General features: G+C 39.0%; 1 protein-coding gene across 10 annotated transcripts in view; it reads right to left on the bottom strand.

Annotated features, from left to right (window-relative positions):
* The window catches only part of LOC129739173 (disintegrin and metalloproteinase domain-containing protein unc-71), a 1,315,240-nt gene that overhangs the window by 742,789 nt on the left and 556,655 nt on the right, over positions 1–15,796 (bottom strand). For all 10 annotated transcript variants that reach the window (XM_055730592.1, XM_055730589.1, XM_055730594.1 and 7 more), the window contains one exon: positions 14,386–14,436. In XM_055730592.1, coding sequence (XP_055586567.1) covers positions 14,386–14,436 — 51 coding nt within the window. The remainder of the gene's footprint in view (positions 1–14,385; positions 14,437–15,796) is intronic.

Here is a 15,796-nt window from a genome sequence, read left to right as displayed (position 1 = left end):
ACATACTGGAAAAATTTAAGGCTGTCGGTGAAGATGAAAGTCCATGCAGGTAATTATGGCTGAACGCGTGGTTGGATCTAGTGTGATCCCATGCGTTCGGCGAAACTTTTTGCCGAGATCTCCCGGCTGCCGCAGCTGGTCGAAGATTTCGTTGATCCGAAGGTACCGCGGGGGCGGCTGGAATGCTGCGTACGCGCTCCAAAAACGTCTTCGTCCCGGCGGTTTACTGATGGCCTTCGGGTCACCTTGGCGGATTTCCAGATCGTCACGGTGGAGCCAACGGCTGCTGGGGGAAGCTGTAGTGGGCTTCTTGGATCTGTCGCAAAAACAAGCGGCGTATCACAAATCGTTCGGCCAGCGAGCGTTCTCACACCTTACCTGACTGCGTCAGCACTTTTCCTATGCTTTTTTTGCACTACACTTCCCTGCGCTTTTTTACCTAAGTAGCTAAGCGGAAAACACAAAAAGGGCTAATTAACAACCGGAACACTGGTTCACGGATCACAGGTTGGAATTTGAAAAATTACCACGCGAATTTAACGGTCTTCACCCAACTGAACTACAAGATTAAGTAATTCAGGAAGCCGCATTTGCAATCAGCCTCCTTCAACTTCGTACCGGAACTACCCGATACGAAGACCTAATCGGGAAGTTAAACAAACAACTCTCTTTTCTGCGATTTTACAATGCCGCCTTGTCTTCCCCTTCCAAACCCGAGTTCAAAGACCAAACCTTTTCTCTTCCAACCTTAGGTGCACAAAGGCATCCCGAAAGAGGTCATTTACCTGATGCACAACAAGTTTGCAGTCGGTGATCACCTGGAAGATGACTCTCTAAACCATACTTTCTACTCCAAAAATGTGACGGGTGATCGAATACATCTACAGGCGCGCTTCTGATATTAATGATGATCAAGTTAATGATTATTTCAGGGTGGTACCTAGCAGGAAGATTTATTCTCTCGTTGAGTTGAATTAAATCTTCTAATATTCGTTTTTATTAAATGTTTTGATTTGTGTTGATTTATTATTAATTAAATCTATTATTAACTTTTCATTTTATTCAATTCCGCCAATTACTCTAGCTTGATTTCAATGTTTTTCTTTAGTTGGTATACTAGTAAATCATGGTCCGTTACAAGTAACGTTATTGAGGAGCTATCATTTCTAATGTGATGTTATGTTTGCTGGGAAGTTAACCCAACCCAAAACCAGAGAACCAATGCGGGGCTTCAACTATCTGCGATTATCAAAGACCAAAGATCAATTTTCCAACCCTCGTCTCACGGCATCACGACTCTTTAGACGGATTATCTTGTTGAGATAATCTTGTTTTTCCTCTCTCGGCAGCGGCTGTTGATGGATCCATTCGCTGGTGCGCGTGTGTCCCGACTACGTTGGTGCACTTCCCTCGAGGGCGGCTACTTTTGAACTCACCTTTTCTACTGGTCGGTTAATTACTTGACCGTCGCTCGCATGAGACTTACTGTTGGACTCACGTCCGGTTTTGGCGACCAACCACGTGCACCCGGAGATTGCGGATTGACCTCCGTTGGCCCGTAGGTGTTTGATGGTCCAAAGACTCCAAAAACGGACTTAATGAGGCGGCGAAAACGTTCGCAACCCCGTTCAGCAACCCCGGACAAACACCTTCACTTGAAGGACGTGAGAATCATTAAAATTAATGTTGAGTTGTTCGAAATAATTGTTACACTGAATGTTACCTTAACCACCCTTAACCCTACTCAGTAAGAGGTCAGGATGTTGCGGTAAATCTCGAGACGCACTAGTTTTCCTTTAATTTAACTGCAAGTGTTACGTTTTTGTTAATTTGAGCTTATTTTTCTAAATTTTCTGCAACTTACGGAGTGAACTAGAAAACTCCCGCTCAGGGCCGAGTTGACGTTTGAATTTAAAATTCCGTACTAACGTTTGAAATTTTCCGCAATAATCTCAACTAAAATTGTAAGTCACAGTGAAGACCATATCGATTGCTTCAATGCTTCTATAGGTTCTTACTCACGTCCCCCTGTGACCCAAATATACTCCCGAACATTGCCTCACATACACACACACACACACACACACACACACACACACACACACACACACACACACACACACACACACACACACACACACACACACACACACACACACACACACACACACACACACACAATCGCTATCGTAGCATACGAGTCGAGGCCATCTGATTGACTCATATAACTTTGGGGTTGAATCAATCCAATTCATTTTATTAGGAAAGGAGCTTTCAGCCCCTAATTTTTTAATCCGTTTTGGCTGAAAGCTGAACAGGATTTTTGACAACTTTTTTGGTTTAAGCAATAAATGTCATGATTTTCTCCCTCCTCGTTTACTCACGGGATATTGTACACCAATAAAGCGAGCCCATCGCCTATCGTGCCAATGACGTCATGAAAAATATGACGTCATATTTTTGAAAATCTTGATAACTGATTGCTGGCCATTGCTAAAAAGCCAAATGGACACGTTTTTTGAAGTGATCATTTTACAATATTTACTAGGTATATTTTTTTTTTAACTTTTTTGTTTTTTTTTTAAGAAAAGAGAAAAATAGCGATAAAACAAGATAAGACATAATGGAACAGAAAAAAAATAAAAAAAAAAACCTAATTTTCAACAGCGGCTGTGCTTATAGATCAAATCGAGCATCTTTCAACAGCAATCATAACCGAAATTAGAATGATTAACAACATAAGGTCCACATCGGGTATGTGTGAGTGTTCCGAATATAAACCCAGAATTCCAATTACCAATTCCGAGAGCCGTCATCGCTCGTTGCTTTATGCCCCACCATAATTTTCAAACCTCCTGCCTGTGAATGAGTGAGTGTTGTTTTTATGGTGAAATTTGTATTCTACAGTCGATAAACGACTGATGCATTCTAATCAAAGATCTGGCACACGAGAGAAGAAACCATCAACGTTAATGTGTCACCGGCAAGAGATAACGAACGAAGGGGCATCAGAGGAATCGCAAGCCCTAGAAGCATGGAGCAAGGAGCACCCGATCATCATACATCCATAAGTGAAGTGAAGTGAAGTGAAGTGAGTGGTGTACTCATCATAGACTCCATCCATAGCTCGTGTATCAAATTATCTCCGGGAAAAATCATCCAGCTGTGCTCAATTTTACATCATCCGGGCAAGAATGTCGTTTGCCATCGACAGGCCATTTCGTTTTTCGGACGAAACGTCTTCATCCATCTGGCCCACGTCGTCGTTGTCGTATTCGCAGTCATCGTCATAGTCGTGGCCCTGACAAGGCATCATACAGGGCAGATCCAAAATTCATAACACGTCTACATCATAGAGACCAGAAGCAGAAGAAGGAAAAAAAATCAGCGACGTGCGTATGTTCGTGGTTATGGAAAAGAATCTGCTCTGAAATGGTAAAAACGAGGGCACCAAAGTAAAAAAAAAACAGGAAAGCTACGACGACACCAAAGCCGAGCCGTCAGCAGGAGCCTAAGCAGAATCTGGCCGACCGACGGGCTCGCGCGTGGGGGAAGTCATACTTCAGCGCCAGTGTCAGTCAGCGGAAGCTTCAACATCAACATGAGGCATTCCCGGAAGCCAATTTGGGAAGCTCTTGCCGCGACGACGGACGCCACCGTTAAGATTCGGGCTAAACGTGTAGGAAAACTCACCGAAAATGAGGTTTTTTCCCTTTGTTCTTGATGTGGTGGTCTTACGTCTTCCGTTGCCATAAGGATGATGGAAGTTAATAAAGATTTCATTTTTTTTTCTGTGGTTAGTTATGCTTTCGTTAAGGGAAAAAGCCGTACATTATTAGGACCTTCCTTCAGCAGCAGTATCATCATGAACCTCAGTTTTGTCCGGTTGATCTCGGATATGGTTTTTCCGTTTTTAGCGCTGTATTGCGGTTTCCAATATCCGTTGCTGCTGACTGGGGCTAGATTTAGGGCCTTTGAAGTAATAATATGGCATATAATTGACTTTGGTTTTACGTTGTGTTCCCAAAATAAATGTTTTCAGATGTTGATTTGAAATAATTTTTGTACAAATAGTTTGAATTGTTAAGCTCTTCAATTTAAATAAAATGGAAATGAAACTATGCCCGTTTTATGCGATAGCTAGGGCGGTACTATAATCCGGGGTAAGATTGATCGCTTTTTCAATATTTCTCCATTTTGTTTTTCTGTTAAGGGTGAAATGTTTAATATTTTTATAACACATTCATTGGCCCATTGAATTCGGAGATATACAATGCTGAATTTTGGTGTTTCTCCTTTCGGCCTGTTGTCCTAGACTGGCTTACTCTTAGAAAATGTCCCTATTTTTAAATTTCGAATATTCACTTCAAAACACACTGAACTCTCACATAAATCAACCTGTTTGCTTCTAAACGCTTTGATTTCATCAGGAAGGGTGTTTGTTTGCTACCCTTCGAAAAAATAGATATTTCAAGATTTTGAAGTTACGTTTTTACTTGCATTCGACCAAGTTTTTTTTTTTTTAATTATAAACTCAACTTATGAATTTGTTAAAAAACGTAGAAAAAAGTTTTGAGATATTCGCTTTAGATGATTATGTGGAAAAATTTCATGTTGATCAAAGTTACCCCGGTGATCAATGTTACTCCGTTTTACGGTCCCTAAAATTTTATGCCTTTTTCTGTTATGAGCAGTTCAATAATTTCTCCATTTCCGATTTTCAGTTGAGCCGTCAATACGTACGCCGGAGCATCGTATCGTTGCTTTGTACCTGCAGGAACATTTAACAATATTTATTTTATATTTTCACCTGTCAGCACTTTTAAGTGCTAAAATAATTTTCAGTTTCTTTTATTCATTATTTTCTCTTTTCTTTCCAGCATGGGGAAGTCATCGACCGGCGTCAAAGTCGGAAGAAAACGGATTGCCGGACCTAATCCAGCTCCCTCGCCCAAAAAAGTTGAAATTTCCAATTTATTCGATATCCGATAACATCGGTGATAAGGAAATATTCATATTTAATTCTGATAAGAGTAATATGAAACCTTCTTCTTCTTTCACTCTTTAAAATGAAAAGGTTCCACCAATTACGATCACGATTTCTGACTTCAATGCCTTTCGAAAAGAAATCGTTTCTTTCGTCAAGGATGTGAAGATTTCTTTCCAGATCGGTTGAAGGGGAACTGCGTGATTAGAGAGTCCGTCTCGGGATTTCTCGGTCGGAAAGTCCTGGGAATTTGAAAAATTCGGGAATTCCCGATTCCCGGGAAGCATAGTTTCAATCCCGGGAATTCCCGACTTGTATGAAATTATTTCTTTGGAAAGGCCTGTGTTATAATATTGCTATACCTACATTGTAATAGCTTAATTGCCAGTCTATCATGCTTCCAACTTGATTGATATAGAGAAAAGTAATAAACGTCATTCCTTGTTTGAGTTAGTCAGAGAAATAACGTGTATTCATTTCACTCGTGATTCGGACAATCCGTACGATTACAACAGTTGGCGACGAGTGGAGTAGTAATCCTGCGTTAAAGCAAAAGTTTCTGCTGTATACTTTCCGAGAGGGAAAGATCCGATTCCGCGTCGTATTTAAAATTACTGCTGTTTCCGGAAGTCCGGACGATTGGCGTTCCACGTTGTGGCTCATTCCGGAGAGGGAACATATTGGCGTTGCAATGTACGTGTTGATGTTGCTGCTGCTACTGTGTCTGTGCAGTCATCGACGAATTCGAGGTACGAAATGCAAAACCAAAGAGGAGAAAGCGCTTCTACTGTTTTACTCGCGTTCGTTTTTGAGCCAATCGACAAATCCAAATCGAAGTGGTCTCGATGGGTGAAGCGATTCCAAGGGGCGCTGCAACTTCTAGGAGTTTCGGAGGCCAATCGAAAAAATATGCTGCTGCACTACATGGGTGCCGAAACGTGCTGTGCGATCATCATCATTTGGGATTTGAGAAAAGAAAAAATATCTGTCGGACATTAAAATACAGCCGACCGATATTGAGCTTCGGAGCTACTGCGGTAACAAGATAGGAGTTTTCGGCGTTATTGAAGTAGATGTGTCGCATAAGAACCAAACAGATAAGTTGCGGCTGTTCGTGGTCGATGCTAAGCGACACCCCTTACTTGGAAGGGAATGGATGCAGTTGGATTGGAATGACATCATGGGAGGTTCCACTAATTCCGTGGACAAAATCACATTGCGCACCCCTCTTCCTGCTGCGGTCAAATGTTTAGTTGAAGAGTTTGCTACGGTGTTCGACGAATCAATCGGTAAAATTGAAGTGGAACGTGAGATCCAGACTATGGTGAAGAGCGGCGTCTTGGTGAAGGTGAATCGAAGCGAGTGGGCTACATCGATTGTGCCGGTGATGAAGTCTGCCAATAAAATCCGTTTATGTGGAGACTATAAGCTGACAGTTAACAAGAATCTGTTAATCGATGAACATCCATTGCCTACAATCAACGAAATGTTCTCCAACATGGCGGGAGGAGAAAAATTCACCAAGCTGGACCTGGTTCAAGCCTATATACAAACGACAGTGCGGCCGGAGGATCAAGCCATGCTGACGTTGAATACCCACCTGGGGCGGTATCAACCAACAAGGTTAATGTACGGGGTAGCCTCAAACCCTGCTATTTTCCAGAGAGAAATTTCACAAATCTTGCACGGCATACCGGGTGTGTCGGTCTTTCTAGATGACTTGAAGATTACTGGGCCTAACAACAATGAACATCTGTGGCGGTTGTCGGCTGTCACGGAATACATATGATGCAACAAAATGTGAATGCTATACAAAGTATGCCACGTCCAGAGAACCGTAGGCAAGTTCGTGCCTTTCTGGGACTCGTGAACAACTACGGTAGATTCATGGAGAATCTCAGTACAAAGCTTCATCCTATAAACCATCTACTGAAAGACAAGACACCTTTCGTCTGGAACGATGCATGCGAGCAAGCGTTCGTATGGGTGAAAGCGGAGATGCAATCTGTTCGTGTGCTGGTGCATTATGACGATAACCTGCCACTTGTGTTAGCCACCGATGCATCACCGTACGGAGTTGGAGCTGTTTTGAGCCACGTTTACCTGGACGGCAGTGAGCGACCCATCCAGTATGCTTCGCAAACATTGAACGCAACTCAACAGAATTACCCCCAGGTAGATAAGGAGGTGCATGCAATTATCTTCGTTGTAAAAAAATTCTACCAGTATTTGTTAGGGCGGAAGTTTATCCTGGTAACCGACAACAAACCTGTTGTTCAAACCTTTTCGCCAAACAAAGGTCTACCAACTCTTTCTGCACTGCGTATGCAACATTATGCTGTGTTTCTTGAATGCTGATGGTATGTCACGATTGCCGGTAATCGACCGGAGTATCCGGGAACCAGATAGAGTAGGTCGAAATAGTACAAATTAATCAAATTGAAACCCTTCCAGTTGACGTGAAAGAGCTCAAAGATACCACTTCAGATTTGGAATTGACCAGAACGAGTTCGGTATGCAAAGTGCATGCCTGATGCGAGGTATACGTTTATACGTTCCATCACCGTTGAGAAGTCGGGTGTTGAACGAGTTACATTCCGGCTATTTTGGAGTTTCCCGGATGAAATCACTCGCGAGATCATATTGTTGGTGGGAAACTATCGACCGAGATATCGAAGATCTTGCTCGAGATTGTACATATTGTGTTTGCCATAGAGCTGACCCCGCCAAAGTACCAATGCATTGCTGGGAATGCCCAACAGAACCATTCCAAACAGTTCATGCGGATTTTGCTGGACCGTTCTTGGGTTTGAACTTCTTGATCATTGTTGACGCTCATAGCTAGTGGCCTTGAGTGAAGATAATTTCCGACATGACTACAGAGACCACAATCAAACGAATGAGGGAATTTTTCGCCACTTTAGGATTGCCGTCGGTGCTAGTAACATCGAGGCACTCAATTTACATCGGAACAGTTCCAAACATTCCTCAAGAAAAACGGAGTAGTGCACAAGATGGGGGCTCCGTACCATCCCGCCACAAATGGCCAGGCGGAACGTTATGTTCAAACGTTCAAGGACAAAATTAAAGCTTTAAAGTGCTCACGTATCGATATCCATAGAGAGGTGCAGAAAATACTTATGTTATACCGCAGAACTGTGCACCCCACTACAGGGCCGAAAATGTCACGAGGAGAAAAGATACCTGTACGTTCATTCATGATAAATGATAGAGTAGCTGCTCGCGACTTGCTGTCGACTGCAGAGAGGTGGAAATGCGGAGTAGTGGTAGAGATGGTAGGCAAACTGCACTACATGATCGAGTTGGATGACGGAAGGATTTGGAAGCGACATATCGATCAACTGAAGCAAGGACCAAGGATCTACCAGAACAAACCAGAAATCCAATTGACAGTGAACCAGTGATTGAATTTTGCTGAGCATGAATTGATCAACCTTCTCTCGCTCACTGCTTTACTCGGAAGCAAAGGTTGCTTTGAGGCAGCGAAAACGACAAAACCGATGATGCATACGCTCTCAATATGGCCCGCCTTCAAGGAGCAGTATACATTCGAGGCAGCGAATCCAAAAAACCAAACGGATGGCTCTCACTCATCTCCTGTTACAACCTTGAGGGAACCGAATTCAAAAGGCAGAGCAAACCCGAGTCTCCTCGTTTGTGCCTGGATCGAATGCGTGAGGTTTTTCTGCTATTGCTATTATTGCACAGCAACCGCACGCAGGCAGCTAGTTTTTTCGTTTCTTTTTCCTCCCCCCTCTTTGCACTATACGTTGCGGGCCGTGCAATGCAATAAGTTCGGTTGTTTTTGTTGTTGTCTCAACCTTAATGTTCTCCTTAACGACAGCTATCGGCTGGAGTTATTCGAGTTATTCAAATTCAACAACGTAAATGAGTATGTGTGCCTCGTCTTCTTCATGCATCATGTAGCAACCGAACGTTGAGAGAGTTCGTTCGGGGCAGCAAACGAATAGTGTCTCTCAGAGCAGATCCTCCTCATTGGGGGAGGTTTGAATGAATGTATATGTATCGTCTCCTGTATAGCTATGCGAGGCCTCAAAGTGTGTATTTTGAATGCCTCTGATGAGAAAATTGGTGAGGATTTCAATCACTGCAGTGAACACACCCAGAAGGCGAACAATGGTAGAGAGCCCACTTGAGGATCAACTCGAGGTTCAGCCGGAAGCTGTAAAGGACGACAGTGCTCCGGCATTAGACGATGTAGGACCGGCTCGCAATACGAAGTCAACCTCAGAAGTCAAGACACCAGATAAGATTGTAGATTTTGATTCAAGAGTAGGTTCAGGTCCTAGTAACGCAGGACATACTAAAGCTAGACTTTCAATTGACACTGATCATAATACTTTGCGTAGATCCTCTAGAGAAAGCAAACCTCCATGTAGGCTCAATCTTTGATTATCAGATAGTTAGAAAGAATACCATCTAGGAGGGAATAATATTGCTATACCTACATTGTAATAGCTTAACTGCCAGTCTATCATAATTCTAACTTGATTGATATAGAGAAAAGTAATAAACGTCATTCCTTGTTTGAGTTAATCAGAGAAACAAGGTGTATTCATTTCACTCGTGGGTTTGTGAAATAGCTCAGTTGGCAAGTCTGTTGTCTCCTGAGCCGATGTCTGCGAGTTCGAGCCCAAGAGTAAACATCGAACACAGTTGTACCGGATAAGTTTTTCAATAACGATCCGCCAACTGCAACGTTGATTAAGTCGTGAATGCCATAAAGATGGTAAAACTACTATAATCGAAAAAAAAAAAATCACTCGTGATTCGGACAATCCGTACGATTACAACACTGCCGTGTTACGCCGAAGTGACGTATAAACCATTTTAGTTTTTAGCGAATAAAAGCGATTTTCTCTTCTTAATCTTTATTCGTTAATCTGGGACTTTTCATAAAATGTGATCTGTAGAATTTATGCAAAGATTGATGACAAATGCAGCCTTTTGAAACAAAATTTTTCACTTTGCGTAAAATACGTAAAATTGATTCAAATGGATATGCGTCAGTTCGGCGTATAAACGTTTGTTTTGATTTGACGATTCTCCGACGGAGTGACGTTTATCCATAGTCTTGCCGTGTAACCGGAACAAATTTCGTTCTTCAGTTCAGGCCAATGCGTTGGATATTCTTTAATTGTATTCGAGTGAGCAAGAAATTTAGGGTGTTAAAAATAGGGTGTCCAGTGACCAACTCTGGCCGAAATCAAAGCGGTGAAATTCGTCAAAGGATCGTTTTCGTTTCATTATAAATCTTGTTTTTAAGAAGATTGGAAGCGATTTTAATTGTTCACAGTGAAACAACTCAAGGAAAAAAAAACGATTTTAAAGAAACTTTGTCCACTTATGCCAAATAAAATGAATGATGAGAAAAGCTCGATGAAAAATTGTTTTTGAAGGAGTTTTTATTTTTGATTTTTTTTTTCTATTTGATAATTTTCTTATCAAATAAATATTTGAATTTTTGAAAATCTTCTTCTCATTTTTGAAAATGGAATTCTTCTCGTTAATAAAACTCAAGTGCACAGCTTTAAAAATAAATAATACTATTGATTTCACCACACAAACAAGTTTATTTGTAGTAAAGAACAATTTAAAATTTATGAAAAACAAGTTTTATTCTACAAATGTTAAATAATTTCTTAAGTTTTTAAATTAATTTAGATGTTGCAGGGCCGTAGGAAGAAGCGGCTCATGGGGGTGTTTTAGTGACAAAGTCTTTTCTTTATAATTTTGCTTGAACAATGCATATATAATTTATAGTAAAACATTAAAAGGTGTCAAATTTGTATTCAGGTTTGAGTAAGTTTACATTAAAAGTTGGTTATTTATTTTAAACCCCAACTTTTTAAAAAAATAAGTCCTTGAAGTTGCCTATTTTTTAATGAACTTTTAAAAAATAAACGAGAGATTTGAAGTTATCATTTAGAAGAAAACTTTTTTATTTCCTTAAATTATAATAAATTATAATAAAGCAAGTAATAAGCTAATTCTTTGAAACACAAAATTGAACATTTTGCGGTTCAATTAAGATTTATTTTCTACACTTGAAAACTCGATTTAAATTTATAATTTTAGTATGAAACTTTGTTATTTTCATGAAAATCATAGAATATATTTTCAGCTGAATTTTCACTTAAAGATAACGTATGTACAAGTTTTTTCACCAACAAAAATTTATAATTGATCATTTATATTATAACAAGAATCTTGTGAATATTTTTGTTTATTGAAATCTAGATTTTTCAGTTAACTTAATGAATCCAAACTTTATTTTATATTTGAGATTTCTTTTGATTTGTGGATCAAAACGGACTTTGATTAAACATAATTTTGAATCCTGAATCAAAATTATGAAACAACAAACTCATGCTATTTGAATCTATAATAAAATTCTCACATTCATATTTCAATCTTGATTATAAAGCTTATCTTTAAGTTGAATCTGAATCTGAGTTTTAAATTTTTTTTCCGAGTCTGAACCTCACCTCTTGTATCTTAGTTCTAATCTGAATATCGAATTTAAAAACAATTATTGAATCTTAGTTCCAGATAACAATTCCTAAATATTAAGAATTTACTTAAATTCGTAGTTTGTCTCAGAACTCTTAAACGGAAATCTCTTATTTGGATTATCGATTTCTAGATTTCAATATGATTCATTCTTCAGTTATTTATTCAAAATTCAACTTGTGAGTTTAAATGAAAATGGCGAATAATGACACCGCTTCTAATCTGGATCACCATTATGAAACTTTCTGAAGTCATTTTTCCAATTATCCGCAAATATCAACATTATTCAATTAAAAGGAAATTTTTTTTATATAGAAACACTACAGGAAATTTTAAATCACATTTTAAATTTCCAAAAATTGTAAAAAACTTCTAAGAAAAATGCATTATTCGAATGAAGCAGTAGAAATTTTTGTTTGCTTTTGCAAATAAAGTAATACAATTCAGGTAAAATCTGGGCAATCTTACGAGCCTAAGCTTATTGAAATTCAGTATTTGGGACTAAATTTCTATTTACAAGTGAGGAAATTTTCGAAAAACTGAATTGTAGATTTCAAGATTATTGTTTAAATTATGGGTTGAGATTGTTACTCATTATTCATTTTTGACGTTCATCTAGATTTGATAAAAAATTTAAAATTCGAATAGAGCATTTTTTGACTCTCCTTAGGAGGTTAAACACAACACACACCCCTCCCCCCCCCCCCCCCATCCCCCCGTTCATTCGGTCATGAAATTTTGACAATTCTATTCAAATTTTATTAACCAAGAAGGCTCGACAACTTTGTTGTTGGAGACCCCTTTTTCTGAGGAAAGGGAGGGGGGGCGTCTCTATTTTATTTTAAACAGATTGGCATGTTCAAAAATGATTTTTTCCCAAACCTGAGGAATGTCGCTTGAAAATTATACGGGTTATTGAAATTGTTCTGTATCACTTTCAAAAGCGCATGGATATGCGTCACTTCGGCGTATAAACCGCACTTTTGGCGAATTGTTTTTCTCAATTTTCTCAAAAACTGTTTAATATTTTTTAAATCTGTTAAAAGCATTTGAAAGCTCATTGGAAAACGCACAAAATGGCGTCAAAAAGTCAAAATCGAAAAAAAAGGATATACGTCACTTCGTCATATCACGGCAGAACAGCCTGATAGCCTCCGGAACTATTCTTATTGTTCTTTTTGAAAATGTTGTCAAACAAAACTCATTGAGAATATGCCGATTCCTGTAGCAGAAGACATTTTGCAGCCATGTTGTGCAAAGAAATGTGTGAAAGGATAACACATATGTTTTTCCACACCGTTTTCATTGAACGAAAACCCACATTACTTCGAAAAAAATATATGAAAAATCGCGCAGCAGGTAGGTACATTGTGTATTCTCGAAAGTAACATTTATGCTCTTGTTTCCCTTTGGCTTTGAAAGCCAGTTGAATTTCAAAACTTAAGAATGAAGAAGACATTGTTTTGTTTGCATATTAAGAGCAAATATGTAAAGTGTTCAGAAAAACGAAAAATGGTTGAATCAACCAAACAAATAAAAAGTTTTTTTTTATTGTCCCCTAATTGCATGAATGAATTCTTCATTTGACTTATTCAGGTTATTTCATAGTTTTTTGGCTGTTTTTAATTTATCATTATCGAAAACAGTTTGATTTATTTGATTAAAAATAAGTTAAAACCCATAAGGAAGAGTACATTTTGAACAAATTATGGACTTTTTTTTTAATATTTCCCGGGATCCCGGGAATTCCCGGCAAACAAGCCACCAGATTTCCCAATTTCCGGGAACGCGAAAATAGCCGGGAACTGGACACTCTACCGGCGATCAGACTCCGGATGTCACAACCGAATTAAATTCTTTGCTTGGTTTTTCTCCGATCCAAGTGCCCCTGAGCTTTATTTCATCTTCTTAATGGAATCAGAATAGAATCAGGTTAATAATTTGCAAATTTGCAAAGGCATTTGCAAAGGCTCGTCTTATGTTTCATTGTCGAGTCAAGTTTGAACCTCCTCTTCCACAAATTTTCTTAAAAATATAACGCAATGTTGTCGTTGTCAAGCTCATTGGCCCCGCAACTAAAAATTTTAGAATGAATGCCAGATGTATGCTTTGCGGCTCATTGGATCATGAAAAATCTAAATGACTTTTTGGTGGTGATAAACCACAAGCAGAATTTTTCAAGTATGTGAATTGCGCAGGTAGTCATTCCTCCAATTCCATAGACTGCCCCGTTAGGGCCAAAATTATTGCTTCTAGGAAAAATGCCAAAGTTATCAGAAAAGTTTCTTCAAAAAAAATCTCCAATTGTGTTATTAATTCTCAGATTATTATTGTAGATTTTCAATCGAATGAAATGAGGTCATTTTTGAACTTTTTTTAAGATTTCTCACTTCCATATATGTAAGCACTTACAGCATTTTTTTGGCTTGGTGTTCATAGTTAATTATCCAGGTTCACCATATTCTTAGGTAACCTTTAACATTAATCCCTCTTTACACGAGTATTTTGCTCTTTAAAGGCTGAGATACTACAACGTACCTGAGGCTCTCGTTTTTTTTCAAATCCCTATGGCCCCTAACTTTTATTCTTCCTTACCTCTTGGTTGCTAATAATGGAACCAAGTTTAGCTCTAAACGCTTGCTTCAAGCGCATGAAAAACGATCATTACCGAAAACCGAAACGCTCATATTTGCTCCCCCTCTCCTTCTTGTTGAGTTTTTTCGTTTCTTCTTCCTCTCCCAATCGAGAATCTTTTGTTTGGCTTTCCTTGCTCCCAGCAATGCGGGTTGGTGGGGCTAGAACTTTTTTTTTTTAGTCGTCTTTTACTCAAGGGAAAAACTTACCAACAGGACTCTCCTCATTCCAAAACGAGTCGTCTAGAGTGTAATCAGCTTCTGTAATTGAGAGAAGAAGAAGAGAAAGAAAAAAATAAAATAAAAACCGTGAATTAGCTTATAAATGTTTGCACGCGTTATTTTTTTGTTTTGTGTTTTTTTTGTTCCCCTGGTTTTGGCTTCCAAGGGTTTCATCGACCATGCTTAATCGCTGTTCGGTTTTCGGTTGCCTGCCTGGTTTCGGGTTAATATTTCAACAGATTTAACGACCGACTGCTGTTTGTCGGGCCACACCGTTTTAATATGTAGAGGATTTTGGATATGGCGAATCGGTTTTCGTGTTTTCGTGCGAACATTTCTAACGTGAAATTCCTTCACGTGATCGGTTCTAATAAAACGGTGCTCGGGGCGAAGCCCCTGAATCTTGTTGCTGCCGCAGCTTTGCAGAGCTATTTTTTATCCAAATCTAGAGTTTTATTTTCATTCATTCGGTTCGGCTGTTTTTGACGTTTGCCACAATACCGCACACACTTAGACCGCGGGGTTAATTGCTAAGTCGGAATTACAAGAATCAATTATGACGACGAGCCTTTTGGGAGAAAGGCTGCGGAAAGAATTGTTGCGGAACATGCACGGAACACTTTGCATGTCGGTTTGTTATTCAATTTGTATTTTAATGGGTCTCTAGAGCTGTTTTTGGCTCGAGACTGTTGAGCCACCGAAAGCCTTCAATTGCATGCTCATTTTGATAAATAAATTTGAGTTGAGTACTTACGAAAACGAATTTCATGGTTGATGAAAATTTTAAATTGGTTATATCAAGTATGAACACCCAAAATTCAGCTCTTACTCCAGGCAAGTCAAACTCGTTTAGCTGTGCGGGCCGCATTAAAAAATTTCTATGACGTAGAGGGCCTAGCCAAAAACAGTTGGAAAACATGACATATTACTATGGCGGAGATTAGATACAATACAATGGAATATAGTGATGAGTAAACTTTAAATAAAATTTTACGTTAAATTTTTATAAAAGCCTTTAATGTTTAACATTCTTATATTATAATGCATTATATCTATTGTCCTGATGCTTGACATCTTTTCTGAGATATTAATATCAGGTTGAGGTTTATTTGTCACTGACACTTTCATTATTGATAATTATTTTTTATCAGATAATCTCGAACGATGAGAAGTTTTTGTAGCTTTCATTATGGAAAAAATTACTCACATAGATAGGTACCTACTTGCAAACATAGCAAGAATACTCAACGTAGCGTTCAGGTCTAGCTGTAAAAATTTGGTACAGCCATTCAATGTATTTCTCTTTTAATAAAGAATCGCACTGCAGCTCTATCAACTGTAGTTGCAAATTATCAGCAGCATTTTCAGGAGCAAGCGAAAATGGAGATACAAACAACGA

This window comes from Uranotaenia lowii, chromosome 1, assembly GCF_029784155.1.
Source record: "Uranotaenia lowii strain MFRU-FL chromosome 1, ASM2978415v1, whole genome shotgun sequence".
NCBI lineage: Eukaryota > Metazoa > Arthropoda > Insecta > Diptera > Culicidae > Uranotaenia > Uranotaenia lowii.
This window is presented reverse-complemented; position numbering and strand designations above follow the sequence as displayed.